General features: G+C 37.8%; 1 protein-coding gene across 1 annotated transcript in view; it reads left to right on the top strand.

Moving 5' to 3' along the window:
- C9 (complement C9) overlaps positions 1-26975 on the top strand; it is a 46042-nt gene extending 19067 nt beyond the window's left edge. The window contains exons 5-11 of the mRNA XM_006185155.3: positions 893-1031; positions 10744-11013; positions 12322-12562; positions 14304-14429; positions 16397-16575; positions 23592-23820; positions 26594-26975. Coding sequence (XP_006185217.3) covers positions 893-1031; positions 10744-11013; positions 12322-12562; positions 14304-14429; positions 16397-16575; positions 23592-23820; positions 26594-26697 — 1288 coding nt within the window. The 3' untranslated portion in view covers positions 26698-26975. The remainder of the gene's footprint in view (positions 1-892; positions 1032-10743; positions 11014-12321; positions 12563-14303; positions 14430-16396; positions 16576-23591; positions 23821-26593) is intronic.
- The last annotated feature ends 136 nt before the right edge of the window (positions 26976-27111 follow it).

Raw genomic sequence — 27111 nt, 5'->3', positions numbered from 1 at the left:
GGAGTTAGGGATGTGGTCCAGAGCAACTGAAGAGTTTATGCTTTTGTGCCAAGCTGAGTTATAGATGTGAGGAGCAAGCCTCTATGTTGGCCTCCCTGTCCTGGGGCCATTGGTTCCAGACCCCATCTAGAAATGACCCTTCCTCCAATTAGTACTTCATAAAGAAGGAAATGCTTCTTGTTCATATTTTAGTTTTTGGCCTACAAATCAAAATTAACAATTTTTTTTTAGGCTAAACAAGATTCCTATTTCTGAATTAAAGCTTGCCAAATAAAAATATTTTGCTGGGAGAAAAAAAGTAGAGCTTTTTGAGAATGCCTTGCCGGATGATGACATTTTTGTGTTTCTCTCGGAAAGTGTAATAGGCATCAAATAAGCCTGGAGGGGATGAGGTTCTTGACACGTGATGAGACAGCTGGAGAAAGAGGTTTGAGTTTAAAGAGAATGGGGAGAAAAAGAGCCCCAATGTTTCTTCATAGATTAAAAATTACGTGCCTACGTTCTACTGCCCCCCCGAGATGCTCTGTTCCCAAATAATTTAAAGCAGTGGTATCGCAGCGTTGGCTCGTAATCCACTGAGGGAGGTTAGCTCAGAGTTGCAACAGTGGAGTCTGGCTCCAGGAGCCAGATGGTCTCTTGCTTCCTTTATTGCATTTTGTTCGTTGTGCCCTCAACAGTGCCCTTGTTGCCTAAAAGAGTTTATAAGAGCTTCCTAAGGTATACTTCCTGGCTGGGACACAGAGCTGGGGTGAACAGGCTCTCACGTCTATTCCTGATTACATCACTGAGTGCCGGGGACTTGAGCCAGTGCTCTCTCTTCCCCAGCAACAGATGGCTGCCTTGCATTGGCTCCTGGCATCTCCACAGCTGATGCTGCTCTGTCCATTCCCAGGGTCAACATCCTAGGGGTGGATCCCCTCGGCACGCCTTTTGACAACAAGTACTACAACGGGCTGTGTGACCGAGTTCGGGATGGAAACACCCGGACATACTACCGCAGACCCTGGAACGTGGTTTTGCTGGCCTATGAAGTAAGTCTCTTCAGAAGAAAACATGTTGTCCAGCTTTTAGCTGAAAAGTTGTTTCAATGAGTTTAACACTAAATATTGTGAAAAATTCAGTAGAATTAGAATTTAATGTGAACACAAGATTGACTTAAAGAAAAGGAGACACAGCTGGGTGTCTTTAGAAAATATACAACAAAATATGAAGACAAATATATGTGTGTGTATGCATGACTGGGACGTTGTGCTCTACACCAGAAATGGACACATTGTAACTGATGATACTTCAACTAAAAAAAAAGAAAAGAAAAGAAAAGAAAATACACAATCAACCCTCAATGACATATTTAGTGATAGAGTTTTGGCAAATACCTAGGCTCTGTGGAAAGAATCATCCAGGATTCTGATGAAACTAAAATTAAATTAGTGCTGATTTAAGGATCGAGTACACTGCTTCCATGCTCAGTTTTTGCTAGTCTACCGATGAAAACCCATCCTCACATTTGTTCCCCTTCAGTAGTCCCCTTTGTAAAGCCTGCTTGATGTGTGTTGTTAGCTATTTTCACTCACCTCAAACCCTCCAGTTCTAGTGAAACTATTTTTTAAAGTGATTTTCACTCCCCAAAATGCCACCTCAAACCTACCACCTTTCTACAAGTCACCTAAATTCTCCAGAACTATCCACAAACTGGAACCCCCTCCCCAGTCAAAGCATTAATACTTATCACCTTTACAGATACTTTTTATGGTCTAAAGAAGCTATGATAAAGAATACTATTTAGCTTATTCTGAATCTGGAGCTATAATAATCTGCTTCTTTAAATGGCCCCATTGGTGACCTATAAAGTTCACTTTATTCAGTTATTAAAGTGTTCTTTATTATTTTTGTCACTCCCATCAGCTTGAAAAACATATACACTTTTAAATAACTGTACATAATATTCATTTTATTTCTGACAGTGTTGTAAGCCAGTCCCTCCCACCACAGCCTGAAGTGACCACGTTCTCCCATGAAGGCTAAGGATTTTCATGTCTGGACTATTTGCCTGGCATTTCTTTCTCATACATGACCACATTGTCACATTGTCTGTACCTACAAGTCCAGAATGAAATCAGTTTCCCACAGTCATCAGGGAACATTTTGGTTTATTGATGCTTCTCATCATGCCAGGTTAAACTTCTTTAAGCACATTTTTTTGAGGGGGAGATTATCATCTTTCCGAGAAATAGTAAACATTGTCTACTTTCTTTGAAAAAGCATACCCAAGATAAGGGAGCCTTTGTCATTGCTGATGCAAGAAGGGTTGTTGTTGTGTGGGGTTATTTTGGTTTTAGTTCTCAGGTCTGAGTTGGACAGTTTTCCTGTCTTCGTCACTGTCACCAACCAGGCTCTTAGCTTCGTAGGGTTTTTAGTAACTGATGTGACGCAAGATGGTGAAGGCTGGGGGGTTGCCCGGGACTGATCTTGAAGCTATAGTTGCAGCGTGAGCACGTTGTTTTCCCTTATCTACGACCCTGGAAACAGAGGTTTCCACATTCAGCAGGCTTGGGATTTTACAAAGGTGATGAGGTGCTTACCCCGCGTATGTACTTAGACTCCGGGTAGAGTGGGGAGCAGCATCCCAGAATCAAACACATTAATATATCTGTAGCCAAATTAACCCATGTTCACACAAAGTGGGAGAAGTGAAGACTGTAACATAACTTTTCATCAGTTCAGATCAGATGAACGCCTTCAAATGAGTTTTGGCATCAAGCTTATCTAAAAAAGCTGATAGGGATTGTGGACCTGAGTACCCATTTGCCGCCAGCTGAGGAAGAGTGCAGGTGGCGTCGGCTGGGGGCTTGTCAGGTCCCCAGGTCACCCCCTTGGTGCTGCTGCTGCCGGTGCTCCTCTGCTTTTCATCTGTGATGGTCTCGGAAAAGGAACAGCTGAACGTGACAGAGCACGAGCTCATGAGTGGGAATCTCTATTTTGACTTCTTAGAGAGGATTACTTGCACTTTCTAGTACTCGATGGCATACTTTACCTACTTTTTTGTGTATGCTATTATTATAGTGCCTGAAGGCAAAGAATGCACAGTTTATATCTTTATAGCCTATTACCAATACCCAACTCAATATATGTGTAGGCTGGGTGCTCAACCACTTCTTACTGGATGAATTATTTTTTTAAATCTTATTTTAGTTACTTATTGGCAATAATTTTCTATCTTTCTTTTTTTGAAAGAATTCTAGGGACCTATCATTACATGGGGACTATTCCTTCCTGGTGATCTCACTCTGACATATTTTTACCCCCTCAGTGCATCTTGTCTCAAATGTGGCTGGAGCTCTAGATCACACTGCATGGTCGGGACCCCAGCTCTGCTTCTAGGCAGCAGTGAGATCTTGGGCAAATTATTTGTCCTCATCTTGCCTCTGTTTCCTCATCTGTAAAACAGAAATAATAATATCTACCTTATAAAGATAAATGAGTCTGAATATGTGAAACATTTGGAAAGTTACTGGCACATAGCTAGCACTCAAAACATATTTGCTAACATTCTTCTTTAGAGTATAATTAGCAAAAGACTTAGCTATGGTTAAATGCATAATTAGCAGTTATGTTAGAGGTCAAGGTTTACTGGCTACTTTGTAAGTCAGAAGTAATGGCCAAGACCAACGGAAGCCTGCAATTATGGGGAGAAAAGTGATGATTACATGTACAAATTAGTTCCTTTCCATTTGCTTTTCTTTAGTCCTCCTTACTTTTGTTGTTGAAAGTAACAATTTGTAAATCAGATTTCAGGTTTTCATTATAATTCCCCTTAAACCTGGATCTCCATGAGAATGTAAGATTTAGGAGATCAGCAAAGGTTTGTAAAATGCACCTGGATTATAATCATCCCTTCCACCCCAAATCCTGCCAGAATCCTGAGTGACTTTTATATCATGTAGATTGCCAGTAATTTCTTCTTGCCTCTGAACTCCCTGTATCTGTTTCACGAGAGCCACTCACATTCTTAGCCACATCCTTAACCTTGTCTTCACCAGAACTTTGCTAACTCTGAAATCTGAAAATTGGGAAACACAACATTTAACCCTTTGCCTCATCATAACTATCCAACCTCACAGCCCTCACCCTCATCTGTGACCACTACCCTACTCTTGGACCCCATCTAGACCCAGTTTCTTGGCTATTTCCTTCCATGCTACCTTACTCCTCCTATGTTCAGTTTCTTCCTCTAATCAATCTCAGATCCATTTTGACCACTCGATAATATATATTATCATTGTCCTTGCTTTCTATTCATTCTGTAATCTAGAAAAACTCCAACTTTGGATGAACCCTTTTATTTTTCTGCCCCACCTGTAAACTTATCCTGCTGAGCACTATAGGGGAAATCATGCTAGTAATACAAAGAACAGGTGGCGTTATAACTTCAACCCAGTCCACCACGCTGCTCAGTCAGTCCACACGCCTCCCCAGTCTGTGCTCCTCCCACTCCCCACGGGGGCAGATTTAAACTTTCAGCAACCTCTTCAAGCTCTTTATCTCACCTTTCAGTAGATGGCAGGAGCTCCAATTAGACAGAATACCCAAGCCACAGACAAGAATTTTCCCAGTTTTTCAAAGTTATACTTGTGTACAAACTTATTTGACATTCAGTCTACTCTTACATCCTCCTGTTCTGTCTCAGTAGAAGTGTATCTTTCTGCTTTGTACTCTGAATTTCACGCCAAGTTCCTTGCTAGCTATTCTTCAAAGCCTGTAGGTCAGTGTCTCTCCCTCTCATCTTCCATCCTGCCCTTAATATAGAAATATCTTCAAGGTTCTCATTTAACAAAAAAAAAAGACAAAAACATGAAAAGGAAACCCTCATCTCTACATACTCGTCCCATCTACACTCACTGTCTTCATTTTTGTAGTTCCCGTTAATTCTCCAATCGTATTAGTTTGCCAGGGCTGTCATAACGAAGTACCACAGGCTGGATGTTTAAACAACAGAAATTGATTTTCTCACAGTTCTGGGGGCTAGAAGTCTGAGATCAAGATGTCGGCAGGGTTGGCTTCTTCAGAGGCCTCTCTCCTTGATCTCCCTGTATCTGCACGTGGTCTCCCTCCATGCAGGTCTGATCCTAATCTCTTACAAAGACATCTGTCATGCTGGATTAGATCCCACCCTAAGGACCTCATTTTAACTTAATTACCTCTTTAAAGATTCTGTCTCCAAATACAATCACATTTTGAGATAATTGGAGAGCAAGTAAAAAGAAAAGATACTTAGGAACTTCAACCCATGAATTTCAGGGTAACACAGTTCAGCCCATAACACTAAACCTCTGTTATCTTGTTACTCAGACTGCTTTTATCAAAGTCCATCTTAAGTTTCTTCTGAGCTCCCTTCACTTAGGACAGCCCTTAAATATTGTTACCAGATTCACACCTCGTTTCACTAATCTCTCTCTGCATATTCTCCTTGGGTAATTTCATTGCCTCCTGTGACTTCAGTTTTCGTCTCTATCCTGATGGCTTACAAATACTGTATTTTCAGCCTATGTTTCTCTCTGAACGGGATAGCTGTGTAGCTAGTTGTCTGCAGACTTCACCCAGTTAACAAACATATCCAAAGCGTATATCCCATCTTATTCCCAACTTCCTGTCTCTTGCTCTTGAATTCTCCACTTGGTAAATGAAATAATATCTTCCTAATCATCAAACTCAAAATCTGGAAGTCTTCCTACAGACCTCCTGCACAGACACATCTCCCTCCAAGCCCACAACATCCAATCCATCTTCAAGTTCCGTCGATTTATGTCTCTTAAATCTGTCTCTTCTTTTCCATTCCCACTGCCATGCGCACTGTCTTAGATCCCCATCATTTCCCATCTGGTTACTATGATAGTCCTCCTATGAGTCTGAGACCTCTAGTTTTTGCTCAGTTTCAGTTCATTCCATACACTTCGGTGTAAAGATTAATGATAAATCTGATCTTATCACTCTGCTGCTGAAATTTGGTGATAACAATCTCTTTGGCAGGGAGAAAAAGGTCATTCCTGCTCTGGCTTCTGATTGCCACTGCACCCTCGGCTTTCTCCTCTGATCCCTCCATTTTGGTTAGATGCCTCTCCTGCAAAGTAATGCAGTACCCTTTGCTTTCCTCTCTGTTCTGGCATTTCTTTTGCTGTGTCATATATACCCATAGTTGAGCTTCTAGTCATTTTATTTGTATACCACGCTGAATAAATGGTTACTGAATTAATAAATAAATGCATGCAATATATTGACTCTTTTTCTTTAAAAAGCGAATGCTTTCTTTTAATGAAGGGAAGAACTCATACTCAAGTAAACATATAATTGGAATTGCCATTAAAGTTGACAGAAAGTGAAAACAGCTTGAGCCCATTTAGAAAGCCTGGTAGTGCATAGATAAAATTGTTTCTGTCCATGCTGGCTTATTTGTTTTATACAGATGTCCCTGAGGAACAAATAAGACTGCCTACAGCAACTGCTACCATGGCAGAACTACGATCTACAATAGACTCATATGGGTTCAAATTTGGAGTCATAGGTAGGGGTCAAATTACGAAGGTGCTCGTATGCTATGTTAAGTAACTTGGGCATAATCCTGAGCTTGATAAACCGGGAGCCATTGAAGAGATCAATGTGATCAGAGCCTCATTTTAAATCTTTGGGTTTTGTGAAGATGAATTTTAAGGGAACAGCAGCAGAGATAATAACAGAAGGAGGTTATTTTATGGTCCAAGGAGATAATGAAAAACTGAAGTGGGTCTATAATAGTAAAGGTTAAGAGGAAGAGATAAAATCCAGCTCAGTTTTAAGAACTAAGAGCTTGGTAATGACCTGGAGACAGTAGAGTATATGATCAATTGCCCAGTTCTAAATTAAGACTCCCTGGGTTTGAATTCTGATAAGTTTCTTCACTTATCTTCCGTGCGATTCAGGCAACTTATTTATCTTTCCTGAATCTCGGTTTCTTATCATGAAGTGGGATAATAATAGTATATACTTTGCAGGAATTTGGAAAGGTTAAATGTGTTAATAAGTGCAAAGTGCTTAGAACAGCGTCTAGCATAAAGTAAACTCACCATAGATGAAAAACATTGGAAACAAAAAAGTCCAAGGAGACCGCCAGCGGATAAGAGTTAATTCCAAGAAGATAATGACTGACATGTAGATGGAGTCATCTTGCCAAGAGTAGAATCACATGAATGTGAGGGTGGAGTATGAACTGGAGGCAGAGGTGTAGATATCATCAGCATACAGAGGTTCACTGAAGTCTTGAGAGTGCTTGAGGTCATCCAGGAAGTGTGCAATGAGAGAGAGAAGAACACAGAGAATGAAGTCCACGCCAGCCCTGAAGATCTAGGCAGAGAAGATGATCTCTTGGAGGTGTCTTTAACAGTTTTCTCTCTTTACCTTTTCTTTTCACTTACTCTCCAAGCTTCCTCAATTTGAATTCTGGAATGTTTATTGAGGTGCTCTATCTCTTCTACCCCCAGGACCAGAAGTAATGTTTATTTATTTTCAAGAAACGTCTGCTGATGAATCTTTAAACAGGATAGATTAACTAAACCCTATAATATGCCTGGCTTTCTGGAACATGCAAGGACCCTTGCCTTTCTCTGATTTCAGCTTCTCCAACATCTATTTATTTGGTTCTCATACAGAAACTTGTTTCCATCCTTGAGTCTTCCTGCTTCCTATAAGCTTGTCTCTGGTCTCTCTTCCAAGACTTGCTCTTTTCTGCATAATGATTCCACACATTGGTCCATCTCTGAATGCCTATAAAGTGAGCTCAGACTTCTTTTGGGATGGCTAGACTATTGGCTTTTCAATCCAGCTTTTGTCTCTATGGTTTATAGGGTGGCCCCACCTTCACTGTTTTAGATTTTTCAGACTCTACTCACTACTCCCATCCTAGCATAGTGGAACAGGACCATTCAACAATATCCTAATTGATACCCCAACCAATATTCCTTACACCTGCCAACAATCCTCCACATTGCTAAGCTGATCTCTGTCCAATGCCAGTTCCTTTATAGACATTTCAGGTGTAAGTGTGAGAGCCTACAAATTATGCCACCCCTGTCCTGCAGCCAGTTAGAAGACAATGAGCTAGGAAGACCTTAGCCTACAAGAAGAGTTAGGGAAAAGTGGTTTCCTGGTGCCATTCTGCTGAGCTTGGGCACCTCTCAGCATTAAAGACTAAGTGGAATTGTCTTCAGTTGCTTCCACTAGCCTTAGATTTCAAGGCAATAGAAATTACTATTCATTTTTCAAGACCATGTTCAAGGCAACCTTTTCCAAGAATCCGTTTTTGATTTTACTTGTCGGAATTTGTCAAGCCCTCTTTGACTGGGTAGCCTGAGAATGAATAACCTGGCCCGAGAAGCAGACCTACTGGATTTCATTGCTGCCTGGGCAACTTCCTAGCTGTGTGGCCTTGGACAAATTTTTTAACCTGGATTTTTTCTTACCTGTAAAAATGGGGATAATTATAAAAATTACCTTAAAGGTAGGAAGTTAAATATTTATTCTACATAAAACGCTTTGAACAGCTGCTGGCACAGAGTAAACACTCAATACATATTTGTCATTATTGTTAGCTATATTAAGTTGTTAGCACATTAAATTTAATAAATTTGTATTATCAGCTACTTTGTACCAACCACTTTACTAAGTGATGAGGTATAGTGGCACGTGGGTAAGACGGATGTGGTCACTGATTTCTTGGAGTTTACCACCTGAAGTTCCATTAAATAAGCAATTATAAAAGGGAAGATTTTTCATTTTGTTTTATTTTAAAAGAAGAGCCATGAGACATTTATAGGAAACAGATTTGTCAGTCTGTGGGATCAGGAAAGTCCTCCCTAAAGAAGTGATGTTTAAACTGAGACTTGAAATAGGAGTAGAGATTAACCAAGCCAAGGGGTATGCAGTATATACGTACAAGTGTGCCTAATGTTTGTGTTATAGGAGGATTTGGGGGTGGGGTGGGGTAAAGAACATTCCAGAAAGTAAAAGCAGCAGAAAAGAGCCCTGCGGCGGGAAGAAGCATAGGCTCCGGAAACAGAAAGGAGACGAGAGGGCAGGAGTACAGTCAGGGAGAGAGTAACTTGGAATCAGCCTAGTTTAGATTTTATCTTAAAGACAGGGGGAAGGCTTTGAAAGGTTTTCAGCAGGAAAGTGACGTGGTCAGGCTGCTCTTCCCTTCATATTGAGCGCTTTTCCCAGCCTGCCTTTCTTTAAAGAAAATTATGTACATTTTAGTCTTTCCCATTAACTGATAACTTTTGGTTTCTTGGGCTGCTGTAACAAAATACCAGAGACCAGGTAGCTTAGAAACAACAGAAGTGTTTCGCTCACAGCTCCGGAGGCTGGAAGTCTGAGCTCAGGGTGCCAGTGTGGCCTGAGTCACGGACTTCTCAGGGTGTTCCTACAGGGTTGCCAGGGGCTAGGGAGCTCCGTGGGGGCACTTTTATACAAGCATGAATCCCTTTAATGACAGCTCCTCCCAAAGGCCCTAAAACCGCCACATTGGGCATTAGGATTTTCACATATGGGTTTTGGGAGAGACATAAACATTAAAATTTTTTTTTTTACTTTATTTTTAAAATTTGGGGGGAGGGGGAATAATTAGGGGTTTCATTTATTTATTTATTTTACTGGAGGTACTGGGGATTGAACCCAGGATCTCATGCATGCTAAGCACACGCTCTACCCCTGAAATCCACCCTCCCCACATCAGGCATAAACACGTAGACCATAGCATTCCTCTGCAGAACAGTCACCCAATGTGTGCTACTGAATCCAGTCTGTGCCCCTGACTGAAGAGATGGGTGTCTCTTCCCCAGACAAGAGTTGCAGCCTGTTTCAGAGGACCCCTGGAAAGAGAGCTTGACTGTTGAGATTAAGCCCTCTCACTGATGCCTGACAGTAGCCAAGATGGCAAAGAATGTTTCAATTGAAAGTTTTAACTTGTAACTGGGTTGTTGAGTTGTTGAGTTCAGGTGTTTTTTTCATGCAAAATGAATGAGATTTAAAAAAAAATTTAAAAGTCCAAATAACACAAAAGATTATGCAAGGAAAAGTAAGCCTGCTACCACTCCAGACACCCATTTATTCACAGCTCTCCTTCTAGGGCAAAAATTCTCTGTGGTTTGTCTATTTTTCCTGTAATTTTCTGTGCATGTAAAAGCATTTTTTTTAAAAATAGGCAGTAAACTAAAAAAGGTTCAGGTCTTTCTACTTAAATTAATTAACGTGTAAGATACTCAAAACAGTGCCTGGCCCATAAGGCTTCAGGAAAGATTAGCTTTATCATTTCGTTCTTTCTTTTTTTTTCTTTACATAGATGAGTATATTGTGTACCTGTTATGCAACTTGCTTTTTAATTATTACTATATTAACTTTTGAAAGCTTGCTATGTGCCTAGCCCTTCATATGCATTATGTCATTGAATGTGCTAACAACCTTTGGGTTCGGTGAGGTGAGACACCCTATTTCACAGACATGGAATCAGACTGAGCATAGACAGGTTATCATGTAATGTCCTCAAAGTCACCGAATCTGCATTTGAACCCCAGCAGTCTCACTTCAGTGCCTTCACTCTTAACTCCTTTACTTTACTCCCTTTCAAATAATTGCCTGATTTTTGTTTTTTTTCTGCTTTTCTGGGGTGCTTCTTTTTTGTATGTTGTTTTCAAAAGCACTTTTTTTATTCTCTTTTAGACCAAAGCTGATAAAAATTTCAAATCTAAATATTATGAAGGACAGATTCAAGTATTCAAAAGTATCATCCAAGAGACGAAATCAAATTTTAATGCAGATTTAACCATAAAATACACTCCTTTTAAAGCAAATGTACCGATTGAAAAACAAGATCCAGAAGCTTCTAACAAAGAAAACCCCCAAAATCCTTCAAGCGCCAAGGGTGACTTCCGGTTTACATATTCCAAAACCAGAACTTACCAACTGTTGTTGTCATATTCTTCTAAGCAGGTAAGACCAAACACTTAATGTGGAGAAAATAATGGGAAATTTTTCAGACTAACCAAACCTTCTCTTTTAAGTTTAATTGTTTAGAGCAGAGAGAGCTCATAAGATAGAGGAAAAAATAATACTCAGCAAATCCTCAGATGTGTAGCTGGAAGGTCAGGAAGAAGAATGCTGCCTGGAGAAAAATCCCAGGGGAACTTTAATAATAATAGTAAGTGGGTGAGATGTTCGGTGGTTGTGAAGATGAGTCTGGAATTTGAGAAAGAAGTCTGGGCTTGAACTATAAGTTTGAGAGTTGTTAATATATGAATAGTGCTTAAACTCATAGGCTTTGGTGAGACTCTGACAGAATTAGTGTAGCTAGAAAAGAGAAGATCAGAGACTTAAACTCAAGGAACTTCAAGAGAAAGAGGTCTGGGGAAAGAGGAGCAAAGGAAAGCAAGATGTGGTCAGCGTGATGCCATAGGAACTTGCTACTCAAAGTGTGGTCCATGGTCTGGCGACAACAGCACCACTGGGAAGCTAGAACCTCAGACCCTAGCCCAGACCTACTGAACCAGATTCACATTTTAACAATATTCTCTGGGTGATTTGTTCACACTTTCAGTTTGAGAACACTTACCCTGGATGACACCCCCCCCCAAAAAAACCCTCAAAAAACTCTATCAGAGAAAAAAGTGATGGACTGTGTCAAATGTGCTAATATATTAAAGAAGATAAGGACTAAGAAGCCACCACTGGCTTTACCAATAAGAAGATCATTCAATAGATCACACAGTATATACTCTTTTGTGTCTGACTTTTTCGCTCAGCAAAGTATTTTTGAGACTTACGTATGTTGTTGCCTCTATCAGTGGTACTCCTTTGGGTGAATGACTGTAATTCATTGTATTAATTCCCCTGTTGGTGGACATATTGTCATTTTCAATTTTAAGCTATTCTGACTGAAGCTGCCAAAAAAGTCTTGTGCAGGTCTTTTTGTGGACTATTTTTTTCATTGATCTTAGGTAAACATGTAGAAGGGGAGATGCTGGCCATGGGTTTTCTCGTATAAGAAACTGCCAAACAGTTCTCCAAAGTGGTTATACCATGTTGCCCTCCCACCAGCAGTGTGTAAGAGTTCCAGTTTCTGCACATCTTCATCAATTGTATTAATAGTATTTTAAGTTTGCCATTTGAGTGAGTTCAGGAAATATCTTGTGGCCACTGCTATAAAGTGTTTTGCCTATGGAAATTCTAAATTTTGTGATTTTTGAATTCAAAGTCATGGTGATAAAACTCATATTTCTTTTCTTTTGCTCTATAACAAAGGAAAAAATATTCCTGCACGTAAGAGGAGAAATTCAGCTGGGAAGATTCGTGATGCGAAATCGGGGTGTCGTGCTGACAACAGCTTTCTTGGATTCTGTGAAAGATCTGCCAACTACCTATGAAAAGGGGGAATATTTTGCATTTTTGGAAACTTACGGAACCCACTACAGTAAATCGGGTTCTCTAGGAGGAATTTATGAACTAATATATGTTTTGAATAAAGCTTCCATGAATCAGAAAGGTATACCTAGAAACAGAGCTCTAACCTCTAATGCTGTTTTAACTAATCATTATTTCTAATGCTAACCTCTTTCAATGGTTGAAGACTTTAGAATAGAGTTTTGTAACCTGCTTCTTTGAGAGAACTCTCTCCCAGCCATTTGGCATCTAAAACCCTATCAAATAGCAAATTGACTTCCACCTCAGACAAGATGACTTGGTGATGCACTACTCAGCAGCACTACTGAGAAATGCACAAAATTTTATTGCAATATAATATAATTTGGTGATGCTGTTTTTAGTGAAATACTATTTAAAAGGTATAGAAAGTACAAGAGACATCATTTACATAACCTATTTCTTAAGCAGTAGACTGGTTCAATTACATGTATGACAATTATCTTCCAAAGTATTCTTCAGAATTGGAAAGGAAATATTCTTCTAAATTATCTCCCAAGAGAAGAAGGAGGAAATAATGTTAACACCATATAAGTCTAAAGCAAGGGTGGAAAATTAGTTTTACTTCATTTGGTGGTCATTCTATTAGATGATGGTAGTTGAGTTGGGTCCATATTGAGAAGGTTTCTGGCCACACTTGAAATCATGGAAACCCATCATCAGTGTCCACCATATGCACAAGATAGACCTACGTGTTACATAACTACCATCCTGTCCAAAAGACTCCATCTGAGACTTTGAAGAATCAAGTCGATGCAAAGTTGCTATGTTAATGTTTTAATTATTTATCTTGTCAAAACTTACAGCTAGTTATAATGCTCTTTCAAGAGGTGCCAGATGCCAGCATATCTCCTCTTTCTGCCCTCAGAGTTCATCTAGGTATTTTCATCCTCATCTTAGAATCAGAGTTCTCATACTTCTTAGATTAAGGTTGGGTATTTAATGTTCTGAGTTTCTAGCATTGTGTTCCATTTTTATGCTCCCTCTTCCTTTCCGGTGGGAGATGCCACCTAATAGTCCTCAAGTTCTCACTAATTGTGGGCACACAAAAGATATTTGTTGAATGAATGAATGACAAAATGCCCCCTGGTCTCTAATTCTAAATCTCACTGCAGAATCCTGGGATTAACAACTTCTCCCTGTTCTCTATTCTGGCTTCCAGGACAAACAACCACATGTTTGTGTATGTGTGTGTGTGTGCATAATATGAAATGATAAATAAGAACAAGACCTGACATGATCAATGAGCTGAGCCCTGAGCAGTTTACTCTTAAAGAAATCATTTCCTTTTTAAGTCAGGGGAGTAGAAAATAAATGATATACTTGAGTATATATATGGATTTTTCTTCCTTATAACTGGAGCACCCACACACCACAATGAGTCAGCTTCCAAGACTGCTATCTACTAAACAGCACTCTTAGGACCAGAACAAAGTTGTCATACATATATAAGCCATCTGCCCAAAACAATGAACTAGCTACCTTAATAATGAACTGAGTCTTCCAAAAAGGATCAAGAGATGTTGATGCATCCCATGACCGCATTATGAAATTGATAGAAAGAAGTGTTTAACAGCTAGACAGCCCTTGGTTCTAATACCTACCTGGCTAATTACTAAAGCAAAGCCAATGGAGACCACTAGATTCTAATATGAGAGCAAAGCAGGGCAGATACAACCTAGCATTTGAGTTCAGTAACAATGTCTAGAAATCCAAGTATGTTTCTTACAGAATATCAAAACTGGAATTTATCTATGGTATTGGTACACATTATATAATAATTGCCAACTAAATATATTAAACAGGTGTTGAACTAAGGGATGTGCAGAGATGCCTCGGGTTTAATCTGGACTTGTCTCTGGATGTTGTACATGAAATCAAAGGAAAGTTTAATTCAGAAAATTGTTTTAAGAGAAATGAGAGTAGAATTGGTAAGTATGGCCTAATTTAATGGGTTAAAAAAAGGGGGAGGAGAATGTCAATGACCACTGCCCTGTCATTATGAGCCTTCTTTATTGTCTACTCTCTTTATTAAAAAAAAAAAAAAGCTAAACTAAAAGTGCTTAAATTTTATCTTTACCATGGTTTGCCAACCATCGTCAACACAAGTGACCCAGGGACATGTCTTGAATGGTGTCACGGTTGTGCAGCCTGTACACTGCACAGCTCTAGGGAATACAGCCCTTCACATGGTGGCCATTGCAGATGTGTCTGTTTATCATGGCAGTGATAGGAAGCCAATGGCAGAAAAATATCTTGAGGAAAGTTTTCTTTTTCTCCCTTAATTTTAACAAAGCTTCTGAATGGACTAGTGGCAGTGCTGTGTATGTCCATCAAGAAAGGAGAAGGCCAGTGCCATCTCCTTAACTCCATCTTCCACCTGACTCAGAATCCCTAATTCACCTCCACCCAATTAGTCAAAAGGTACAAACTTCCAGTTATAAGATAAAGAAGTACTAAGGATGTAATGTAAACATCATGACTCTAGGCAGCACTGCTATATGATAAGTTTTGAAAGATGCTAAGAAAATAGATCCTAAAAACTCTCAGTACAAGGAGAAAATAAGTTTTGTAACTATATGAAGTGATGTATGTTCACTAAACTTACTGCAGTAATCATTTTGTAATATAAATGTATGTCAAGTCATCTTTCTGTCCACCTTAAACTTATACAGTGTTGTATGTCAATTATATCTCAATAAAATTGGGGAGGAAAAAAAGAAAATCCCTAATCCATCCTTAAAATTAAATCAGTGCATAATCTTTTTAATTTTTTACATAAATATTACTTCTGTTGTTTACCTTTAGGAGATTTACAAGCATGAGGTGGTGCTAGAATTCTCAGTTTTTTACTCTAAATATCTGAGAGCATCCTCAGAGATACAAATCTTGAGACTAACCTTTAAAGAGTCGGCTGAAAACAAGGTCCTATTGTACAGCACAGGGAACTATATATCAATACCTTATAATAGCCTATAATGAAAAAGAATATGAAAAGGCATATATATATGTATAAATGAACCACTATGCACTACACCAGAAATTAACACAGCATTGTAAATTGATTATAACTTCAATAAAAATAAATTAAATTGAATTAAATTAAATTAAATTAAAATGTCAGCTGATAGTGGAGAAGTAGAAGAAAGGGAAACCTAACATTTTTAAAAGCATACCAACCACTAACATGTGGCCGTGACTGGAAACCACTGATGCAGAGAGAACAAAACTGACCTTGCCATCAAATATCATAGTTTCATTATCTGGCCGTTAAGCTAGCTGTGTGATCTTAAGCTAGTCACTACACCTTTCTGAGTCTCAGTTTTCTCATCTATCAAAATAAGGAAGGTTAAACAAAAATCATCTTGAAATTACTTTTTTAGTTCAAAAAATTCAAAACTCTAATGATTCACAAAAGTTTTTTTAAAGGTGGTTTAATCTGGAGAGAAAGACTAAGAGAGAGTTGGGTAAAAATTTGGGTGGAAAGAAATTTTGCTTTTCACTTTATTCTTTTTTATACTCTGATTTTTTATAATACTAAAATAGTTTACAGCAACCCCATTCAAAATATAATTATGAAGTTAAGTCTGCAACAACAAAAAAACATATCCATGCAACAGTTATGTTTAGTTCTCATGTGTGCTGTGCTTAGGTGATGAACTTTATCAATGTGTCCCAATCAACATACCATTTATATTTTCTTTAAAAAGATGATTGAAATCTATTGACTACTAATAAAATTACCCTTAGAGATTGGGGTGAAAAAAATTAAATAAGTAATATTTATAAGTAAAATTCAATAAATGTACTAGACACCTTTACGAAAGGGGTTCAGTAAATGTTTATCAAATGTTACAGAACTATAAATGTTTCATTTACATCCTCTTTCTCTTTGCAGAAAACATCATGGATGACGACCTCATAGACGACGTTATATCATTCATAAGAGGTGGAACCAGAAAATATGCCACTGAACTACATGAGAAGCTTCTCAGAGGAGCCAGGATGATCAACGTGACTGACTTTGTCAACTGGGCCACTTCCTTAGATGACGCTCCAGTGATCATAAATCAAAAAGTAAGAAATGTTTATTTTCAAATAGAAGATTTTGTCATTTTCTCAATAATGTAACTGTTGGTTCAGATGAACAGTTAACTTCATCTGAAAGAGATGTGAGCATTCAAATGCACCCCCATCTCACCCCTGAAAGAAGCATGGCATAAAAGAAAACACGGAGTGGGCATCAGACCAACCCGGGCTGAGCTGGCGTCTTTTCCGCACTACATATGTAGCATTTTCTGACTTCTGTGACACTAAATTCTCCAGGGCTCCGTGTGTATCTTCAGGACATACTGCGATTGCCTGTGTGGAGTGTAGAGACCATAGCATAGATTGGCACCACGTGGTTCCCAGGAATTGTTAGTTTCCTTCCACCTGCCCCTGGTTGTCCCTTGCCTTCAGATGCCATCATAGTACCACTTCCGACACAGAAAAATCTTATTTACTAAAGGCCTTTATGAAAGAGAAGTTCCTAAGTTTTCAAAAAATAAGACCAACAGTGAGCGATTCTCCTGTTCAAAGAATTCTTTCCTTTTTGTATCTTGATTATAATAGCCTTCAGTTTACAAGCCTTTGGGACTTGACAGTCTGGTGCTTATTCTTTAGGGGACGGGGAAGCTGCATTATAATTGTAAAGATGTAAGTGCCAATGTTATTAAGTCTCACCATTCTCTCCCCAAACTACCTAAAAAGGGTATGTTTTTCTTTACTCCTTATTTTGTTCCTGGCATTGTTAAAAAGTATTTCTCCTACTTTCTTTTATGGATTTTAGTTTTCCCTGTATGTTTCACAGTTTCCTTCCCTCAGGTCAAATTCATCTCTGATTGCCCCTTACTTCAGTTTGATTAACTTGAGTGATAGACATGGTGACATTTTTGGTAGGACCAGATATTGGAGAATTTGGTTCCTTCATTCTTCATTGTTGTCTTTAAAGAGTGAGAGAAGCCACCAAAATGACTTCATTTATGTGAGGAAACACTCAGAAACTGGAAAAATTGTAATGTCTTCTTCTTTTAGGTTATGGAAATCTAACCAGTCATAGATGTGTAAGCATGCCCATGGAGACTTCAAATATTTTGTCCCAAAACTAGGACAAAGAGAGGAAAAAAAGCCGGCCAAATTAGCATACCCACATATAAGAGTAAAACCAGAAGAGGCTCCTTGTATTTTATTATATTTAAATCACATTTAAATTCATCATCTTAAACTCAGTGAAATAAATCTATGTCAGAAGATCTTAAATCAGAAAAGAATTAATTTAGGTGGTTGTTTACATTCGTTGGACACCTAAAGAGGCTTGTCTTCTCATCTCCAAAAAGGAAGTTCCACTGTCCTTGTCCGGATCCAAGATTGTTCTCTGAGCTGGTCTTACTAATAGTCCATCATATTCTAGGGCTGATTTCTAAAATCTCAAGTAAATATAGTATTTGCTAAAGATTTACTGCTAGATTTACTAGAACTATTCAAAGACCTTCATCAACGCTATTGGCACAGTCCTACTGGCTGGATACAAAATAGAGTTTGTCCTATTTTTAAGGGCAACTGTTGAACCTCCCCAGGTTTCTAGTTAGTAGGCATTTCATTGAAAATATCTGTATGTTTCTTTCTTCATGAATTAGAAGCCTGAGCTTTTGTATCAATGTTCTACCTAAGAAACTGGAAGCAATAGTTAGTCCACCGTGAAACACTTTTTAAGTTTATCTTCTAGAAAAAGTTCAGGAAATAGTACAATTTTATGGTTTTTATTCACTTTGAGTGGCTTTTAAATCTCTAAAGGGACCTGACATATAGCTTAATTTGATCTTGAAATAGATTCCAAGTTATTTGCTGTCATTAATCCAAGTGGTCTTTTGGTTAATTGGCATTTCAGTGAGGAAATGGCACAATCTATAGTCACTAACACTAATTCTATAGTCACTAATTTGGTAATTTGAGGCATTTTATGTCTGCATATGACATGTCCAAATACCAGGGATGATCTTAATATTAAAATAATTGGCTCACGTATTTAATTGTGTAAAAAATTGATAAAGCCTTTCCCCACTAACCTGGTTTATATTTAATTCTCTGTAGCAATTTAAATCAATTACTAGGTATTAATGTTGCAGTAGTGTGTCTTGGAAGAAACACGAAGTCGTCATATTAAATAAAATATATTACTGAGATTTGCTAAGTAAAACATTTGGTTTTATTTGCATTTATTTTCCATACTAAAGTAACTATGACCATGCTATGTTAAGTAGAATCTTGTGGCTTTGATTATCCTTTTGTTTGTGTGCTTCAGCAGACCCCAAACCACTTCTTGAGGAATGTCTTGGCCCAATCCAAGAATTTCCTTTCAGTCAGCCTTTCTCCATGCAGAGGAAATAGGCTGGGTCTCTCTTTGGGTATTTACTTTGTCATAGTCTTCATCTTTCATGAAAGTGTATTAATTCCATATCCAGCTTGCCTGAATGTTAACACAAATGGCTCTACTTTTTATCTTAACAGAACAGTTGAACTTTGGTTTCTTAAGCTTACTGCTACAAACTAGTTTTAAAATGTCAGCTGAGAGAAATTACATTTATTAACGATTGCCTGAGAGGTATAAAGTTTATGATTTGCTCCAGAGCAGTAGCAGTAGAGATCAGAGCAGAAGCAGTAGAGATCAGTATAGCTGGCATATAGCATATTGGCTTCCTGTAAAATTTGGTTCTGGCATTTTATAAAGGGCAAAGTTATATTTGCTTTATTTACTGAGGTGATGTTACATAATACAATGTCCCCTCTATGAGACCTCACAGGAGATACTACTCTTCATTCTCAGTTTTAAGGATCGGTTTGTTTCTTTTGTGAATTAGGGGAGTTTTTCTTACATGCACATGATCATAATTCAGTTGTCGTAGTCAACGCACTAGAAAATGTAACTAAATTTACGAACCACTTTGTGCAAATGGATGGGTCCTGCTGCATGAATTCTGTGCGTTTGTGTCACTTTTGCCTTCACTTTGCCTTTTCTGTTCTCCATTCTCCTTTTCTCACTTCCCTCAGCCACTCTTATCCATGCACACATGTCAAGCTATAGTAAGCTCTTTCTGGAGCAACTTTGAGGAATAATGAGTTAATTTATCTACCATTTTTGTTATATCATGCAACCTTTAGAGTGAGGCACCAGAGGTTAAAGAGCATCAGAACTGTAAAGGGTGGTGGTCCCAGTGCTCTATGCTGTAGTCATTACAGCTATAATGGTATAGTAAAAAAAATAAATAATCATTCCTAACTCTCTTTTATAGAGATTAAAAAAAAAACACTCATTCTTTAAACAAACTACATTTGTTACATATAATTTACTTAATTTGGAAGCCTGAAAGAAACCTAAAGGTACTCAAAATTAAACTGTATTGAGAATTTATTTGTATTTTAGCATGCTGATTGATAGATTACATCCCCTGAAAATGGTAGAAAGAGAAGTGAGTTAGCTAGTACAGGAGAAGAATGAGAACTGTTTTCTTACTTAACAGAAGGCCAAAGCTCATCAGAAAAAAAATGTGGTTCTTCAAGAAAATGTCAAGAAGTACATTTTAATTGTTCTCTGTCTTCTTGTGGGATTCTCGTCTCCAGGGTATAAGGTTTCTCTGAAACTATTTGCCATTGCGTGTCCTTCCTCTTTATCTCTTTAAACACTGTTTACGCATTTCATCCAAAATTCTATTTTCTCCATGAACCCTCTATTCCTGTATCTAAGATTATCTGGTCTTGGACATTCCTTTAAAGGGTAAGACAAGATGAATTTGTTCTCTTGAAAATCAAAATAACTCCACCACATGCTTATGCTGTTTGGGCCAGCGTGGCAACACTGGTAAGAGGTTTCTCTCTTCCAAACAAATACATCATAGCTTAGCTCTGAATCCTATGTGCTATTTCATAAAAGAATCCTGGGGCACAGTTGTGTTGACTTTGTAGAAGTTCTTGGTATCGATTCTGGATATGAGCATGTTCTCACATAAAAGTGTTATAAATGCCTTCTCTCTCTGAAGGACTTTCACCCTTTAATGGCATCCTCGATAACAGATATCCTCTTCTATGCTTTTTATTTTGGAATAATTTTAGACTTAATGTAATTGCACAAATATTGCAGACAGAAAAATTTGAAAAACAGCACTCAGCTCTTCCCATATGCCCTGCACCCAGCAGCCCCTACGTGTTAACAACTTACTTAACTGTAACACAGTTATCCAAGTCAGAAAATTAACATTGTCTCAACCACAGACCTTATTCAAATTTCACCAGTTTTCCCCTGATCTCTTTTTTACGGTTCCAGGATTCAATCAAGATCCCACATTCGTTTCATTGTCAGGTCTCCTTCGTCTCCTCCAACCTGTGACGGCTCCTTAGACTTTCCTTTTCTTCCATGACCTTGACACTTCTGATGGATATTGGTCAGTTTTGTGTCAGCTGTCTCTCCTTTTAAGCCCAGAATAGACTGCGCTTCTGGGTGCCTTGTATCAGAAACTATGATGTTGATTTCTTTGATGTAGTCGAGTTTTTTTTTTTTCTTTTTCATTTTGGTTAGTGCATTTGTGTCCTCTTTCAAGTCTTTCCCTACCTGAATGTCTTGAAGATACTCTCCTGTATATTATCTTCCAGAAACTTTATTGCATTGCTTTTACATTTTGATCTACAATCAACTTAGAGTTGTTTTTTCTGTGTGCTATAATTTTGAAGGTCACTTTTTTTTAAATTTCCCTGTGAATATCTCATTGTCCTAGAAGAATTTATATTGTATTGTTGACTATATCTATTAAAATCAAATGTCAGTCTACTTTCAAAGTAGACTGCTATGAAGATTTTCTCCGTTATCTTTGTTTTTTTTATTAACTTTACTCTGATGTGCCTAGGTGTGAAAAGAACAATTTTTAATATTGTTTTTCATTAATGGAGTATCTTGATGTCTTTCACCAGGCTTGTAATATTCTCAGCCATTAGCTCTTCAAATATTATCAAATATTCAAATATAAAAGCATAATTAAATTTGACATTGAGATCCCATCCCTCCACACTGCTGGAAAAGTCACCCTTCATTCCTTTGTTGGATGGTGTTCAGGGTGGTTCTTGCTTGTCCTGAAGCTCTTGTCTGGGAAATGAGGATATGATATATGTATTTAGTCCATTGTGGTCACTGTGATAACCTCATTGTTTAATCTTACAAGTTCCCTTGAAGTCAGGTGGTTCCAAACCTTCTGTGCCAAGATTGTGCATGGGAATCACTGACAAAACTGTAGCCTGGTTCATGATATCTACCTTCCCTGGGAGCACTCCAAAGATCTTGCTGCTTCCCAAAATAGCTGCAAGAGCTCTAGCTTTGGTTTCCTGCTACTTGAGGTACATGCTAACTCTGTCCCCTTCCTGGTCTGGAGGAATGCCTTCCCTTAGAGAAACTCTTCCTACACTCATTCTCCCAGCAAAAATTTCTCAATGAGCTCAGGCTTTTAGAGAAAAAAAATCAACAAAGAATTTGCCTACAACTCATAACAACAACAATAAAAACAACAACAAAAACCCAAAAAACAAATCCAAGCAACCCAATCAAAAAATGGACAGAAGACCTAATTAGACATCTCTCCAAAGAAGACAACCAGATGGCCAACAGACACATGACGAGATGCTCAGTATCGCTAATCTTCAGAGAAATGCAAATCAAAACTACAATGAGGTATCACCTCATGCCAGTCAGAATGGCCATTGTTAAAAAGTTCACAAATGACAAATGCTGGAAAAGGTGTGGAGAAAAGGGAACCCTCTTACACTGTTGGTGGGAATATAATTTGGTGCAGTCATTATGGAAAAAAGTATGGAGAGTCCTTTAAAAACTAAAAATTGACTTACCATATGATCCAGCAATCCCACTCCTGGGCATATATCTGGAGGAAACTCTAACTTGAAAAGATAAATATATGCACCCCAGTGTTTATAGCAGCACTACTTACAATAGTCAAGACGTGGAAGCAACCTAAATGTCCATTGACAGATGATGGATAAAGATGTAGTATATGTACACAATGGAATACTACTCAACCATAAAAAAGAATGAAATAATGGCATTTGCAGTAACGTGAATGAAACTAGAGATTATCTTACTAAGTGAAGTAAGCCAGACAGAGAAAGACAAATACCATATGATATCACTGATACACAGAATCTTAAAAAATGACACAAATGAACTTATTTACAAAACAGAAACAGACTCACAGACATAGAAAACAAATGTATAGTTACCAAAGGGGAAAGGGTTGCGGGGAGGGATAAATTAGGCAGCTTGAGATTAGCAGATACAAACTATTACATAGAAACTAGGTAGACAACCAGGTGCTGCTGTATAGCACAGGGAACTATATTCAATATCTTGTAATAACCTATCATGAAAAAGAAAATGAAAAGAATATATAGATGTATAACTGAATCACTATGCTGTACACCAGAAACTAACACAAGATTGTAAATCAACTATACTTCAATAAAAATAATAAATAAATAAGATAAATAAATAAATAAAATAAAATAAAATAATAAAGAGTTTGCCTTTAAGGGCATTCTGGACTTTGCCTTACACGCAAACCACCTCTTAGACAAGAGATAGCAAGCACCTGCCTACCTTCTGGAAGAGGGGACTTGGGTAAAAGGCAGCAAAAAATGATTTGCAATAAATATGTCAATAGGTTATCCTGCTAAAAGCTTAAATCCCTGATTGTTCATTTTTAAAACACATATACCCGTCCTTTGTAACATCTATCTCATTTCCATTTTGAATTTCTCAGTATGGTTATTTTACTATCAGTTTGCTTACCTCCATAATATGATCTCCAGAATTACAGAGATCACGACTAGTTTTGATCACTGGTATAGCCTTAAAAGCTAACATCATATCTGGCAATAATACTCATTCAATAAGCCTTTGTTGAATTAATGAATCAATGAATAAATAATTTCCTGAAGAATATTGCACAAGCTCTGTCAGTAGAAAAAGACCTAAAATTAAATATTTTGCTCTCTTGCAGCTGTCTCCCATATATGAACTGGTTCCAGTGAAAATAAAAGATGCACACTCAAAGAAACAAAATTTGGAAAGAGCCATTGAAGACTACATCAGTGAATTCAATGTAAGGAAATGTCAACCATGCCAAAATGGAGGGACTGTGATTCTGCTGGACGGACAATGTTTGTGTTCCTGCCCAATCACGTTCCAGGGAATCGCCTGTGAAATCAGTAAACAGAAACTCTCCGAAGGTGAGAACAACTTCTTTGATATTAAGGGCAAAAATATGCATTTGGGAGTTATTTGATTTGAAAATAGCTCTTGAATCAATATGCACTAAACTTCTAGGTTATCCATGTAAACAGAGGGTGAAAATTGAATGAATAATGGAAATGGATAAACCAGACTTTATGTATCATCTAGTGTGTAATTTTTAACATCTTCTACCTCTACATCTAAATGGTACTATCAATAAATAATAAATTGAAAAGGTTGTATTACATTTTAATTATAAAAATGTTCGTATAAAAAGTTTACAGAAATATAATAAGCATCCAGGTACTCACCATCCAGAATTAACAAATGTTAATCACATTCATAGCATATATACTTTATATATGTATATATGAAACACTGTCTGTATATATGTATGTGTGTGTGCATATATGTAAATACTTCAGAAACTCTTTGTGAGAGAAAGGATCACAGATATAGTACAGCACCACATCACCTCTCCCCCCAGAAAAGCTCAGGTCCATTATTCTCTCCCACTCTGCTCATATGCAGTCTTTTCTTTTTTTTCTTCTAGTTGCCTTGATATATAATTGACATACAGCACTGTATAAATGTAAGGTGTGTGACATCATGATTTGACTTACATACATCATAAAATGATGACCACAGTAAGTTCAGTGAACATCCATCATCTCATAAAGATACAAAATTAAAGAGATAGGAAAAATATATTTTCCCTGTGATGAGAACTCTTAGGATTTACTCTCTTAACAATTTTTATATATAATGCACAGTGGTGTTAATTATATTTATCATGTTGTACATTACATCCCTAGTACTTATTTATCTTATCATTGGAAGTTGTACCATCTTACTGTCTTCATCCAGTAAAGCTAAGACTTAGCTCAACTGTTAATTATAACAAGATTAGCTAGATTAACATCCTATGAAAATCATAGCTTATATTTTTGTTTGAATAAACTGTCTTGCAACAAAATTTCTGAAACAATTATGTAGTTTCCTCAAAGATTCACAGCCACCAAGTTTATCATTCAACTGTACTTTCAACTGTTGCTACAAAATTTTTAATATTACAAGAATGTCTTTTGCCCTTCTTAGCAAACACACTTAGAAACTCAACGATATGGTGACAATATACATGTTAAGATTTGTCTTAAATTTTAGGATAACTGATTTATCCTATATACTAACTGTGTCTCTCATCTACCTAAAATGTCAATCCAATGTTCTATATTCCAAAAAGCATTTGAAGTCTCCAAAAAATCCATATTCAGGACCTCTGTTTTCCATCTATTTCTATGTGGAATATTCTGCAGCTTTCTGTGATTTCCTCAGCTCTGTCTTCAAATTTTCCAGTTCCTTTTTTCAACTACATATAGTCTATACCCTTTAACCAATCTACTGAGGATTTTTAAAAATTATTTTAATTATAAAACAGTTGCAGTTAAATTATAAATAAATTTAATTTCTATTTGGGTTTTTTTTCAAGTCTATTCTTTTTCTTAGCTTACTGGATTTTTTTCCTATTTTTATTTCTTTGAACATATTGAACATGTTAAATGTATACAAGTCTCAGGTTGATCCAGAATATATAGTTTCTGCACTTACACATTCTCATGGCATTTTTTTCTTCCTTGAGTACTTAATAATTTTTTACTACAGTCTTCGTATTCAGTGGAAATTGTTTCCTCTGGGAACCGTGTCAACTTTGGGTAGTGAAGGTATTCCCAGTTTGCTTCTTGGGAGACCTTGTTGTTTTCATGCCTTGCAACAGTTTTTTATGTAAATTTCTTGGGTCAGGTTCTACATTTTGGGTTTATGGATAATGAAAATTAGGGCCCTTCCTCTTACATAATCACATTTTTTAAAATACTGGTCTTCACAGCTGACATTTGATGTTCTACGAGTTCCTTGTTGACATACCAGAACACAGTGAAGTCTTTCTTGCTGAATCTTTCCGTCAAGGAAGCTCTTCCAGGCATCCAGTTTTCTACAGAATGTTCAGTTGCAGTTTGCCACTGGGCCTACCCACCGTCATGAGATTGAGAACCTTAAGACATCATCTTTCTTTTTGCCTACTACTTACTTAGGGTGGAATGCTCTGCAACTTTCTCCTCCTTCAACCAGTCCAACATCCCTTTTCTTGTGTGCTTCTGCTTCTTCCAGACCAGTGGCTCTCAACCAAGTTGCTCATTATATTTACCTGGTTAGCTTTTTTAAAAAGGGCAAAAACCAAATATGACAAAACAGATATCCATCCCAAGCCAATTAAACCAGAACTTTTGTGGTGGATTCGGCCTGGACATGGTTCTTTTTTTTTCTTTTTTTCCCCCTTCCTTCCTTGTTTCCTTCTTTCATCTCTCTCTCCCTCTCCCTCTTTCTTTCTTCCTTTCTTTCATTCATCCTGTGCTTATTCTAATATGTAGCCAGAGTTTAAAATCTCTTTTCTGAACCTAGGCCAAATAACACGTCTTGGATGTAATCTCCTCCAGTGTCTCCAGGAATCAGTTCTCTATCTACACTCCCCGAGCACTTCTCCCCCTGCCCTTCCACACTAATCACATCGACTCTGCCTAAACAAGATGAACATCCCCTCTAGGTCAGAAATATGTTTTATGTCTTAAACCTCCTTCTCTCCCCAGCACCTAGACAGTATCTGACACATGGTGAAACAGGATTAAAGGATGAATAAATGGATGGGTTGATTGATCCAAAGTTGAAGACCTATTTATTAATCATTAAGATTTGATAATCCTTTGTTTTCTCTAGGATTGCCAGTACCACACACACATCCCCACCACCACGCCGAAAAAAGAGCTGTTGGTTTCCCTGAGATCATATGGAAAGAAAAACACCAGGACCTTCCAGTTTAAGAGCCTGGCCCCAACATAGTCCTTGCTGCCAAATGAAGAGCAACATGCTTCATGAAAATCCTACCAAGCTCTGAAGTCTCCTCTCTTGGCTCTTAGATCCATGATGTGTCTTTTCCTCCTTAAACTCTTAACGATGTTTCCATTTTTCATTCCCTGCTGAGTAGAGTTAGCAGCCAAATATGCCGGGACAGCTTTCTCCCACAGGCAATGCCAATCCCTTACTAACAAAACAAAATTAAATTAAAAAGAGAATGTTGGTTTAAAAGCCTTTCAAGTAATTGCCAGAGTTCTTTGTGTGATGAATACGTTCTGCCAGTTCCATTACCTCAAGTCTGTACTGTGCAATTTCCCTCTTGTTTACGTACTTGCGTCTTGTTGGGTCATTGGTGGATAGGTGTATACATTCAATATTCT

Source organism: Camelus ferus, chromosome 3, assembly GCF_009834535.1.
Source record: "Camelus ferus isolate YT-003-E chromosome 3, BCGSAC_Cfer_1.0, whole genome shotgun sequence".
NCBI lineage: Eukaryota > Metazoa > Chordata > Mammalia > Artiodactyla > Camelidae > Camelus > Camelus ferus.
The sequence above is the reverse complement of the archived record's forward strand: the minus strand, read 5'-3'. Positions and strand labels throughout refer to the sequence as shown.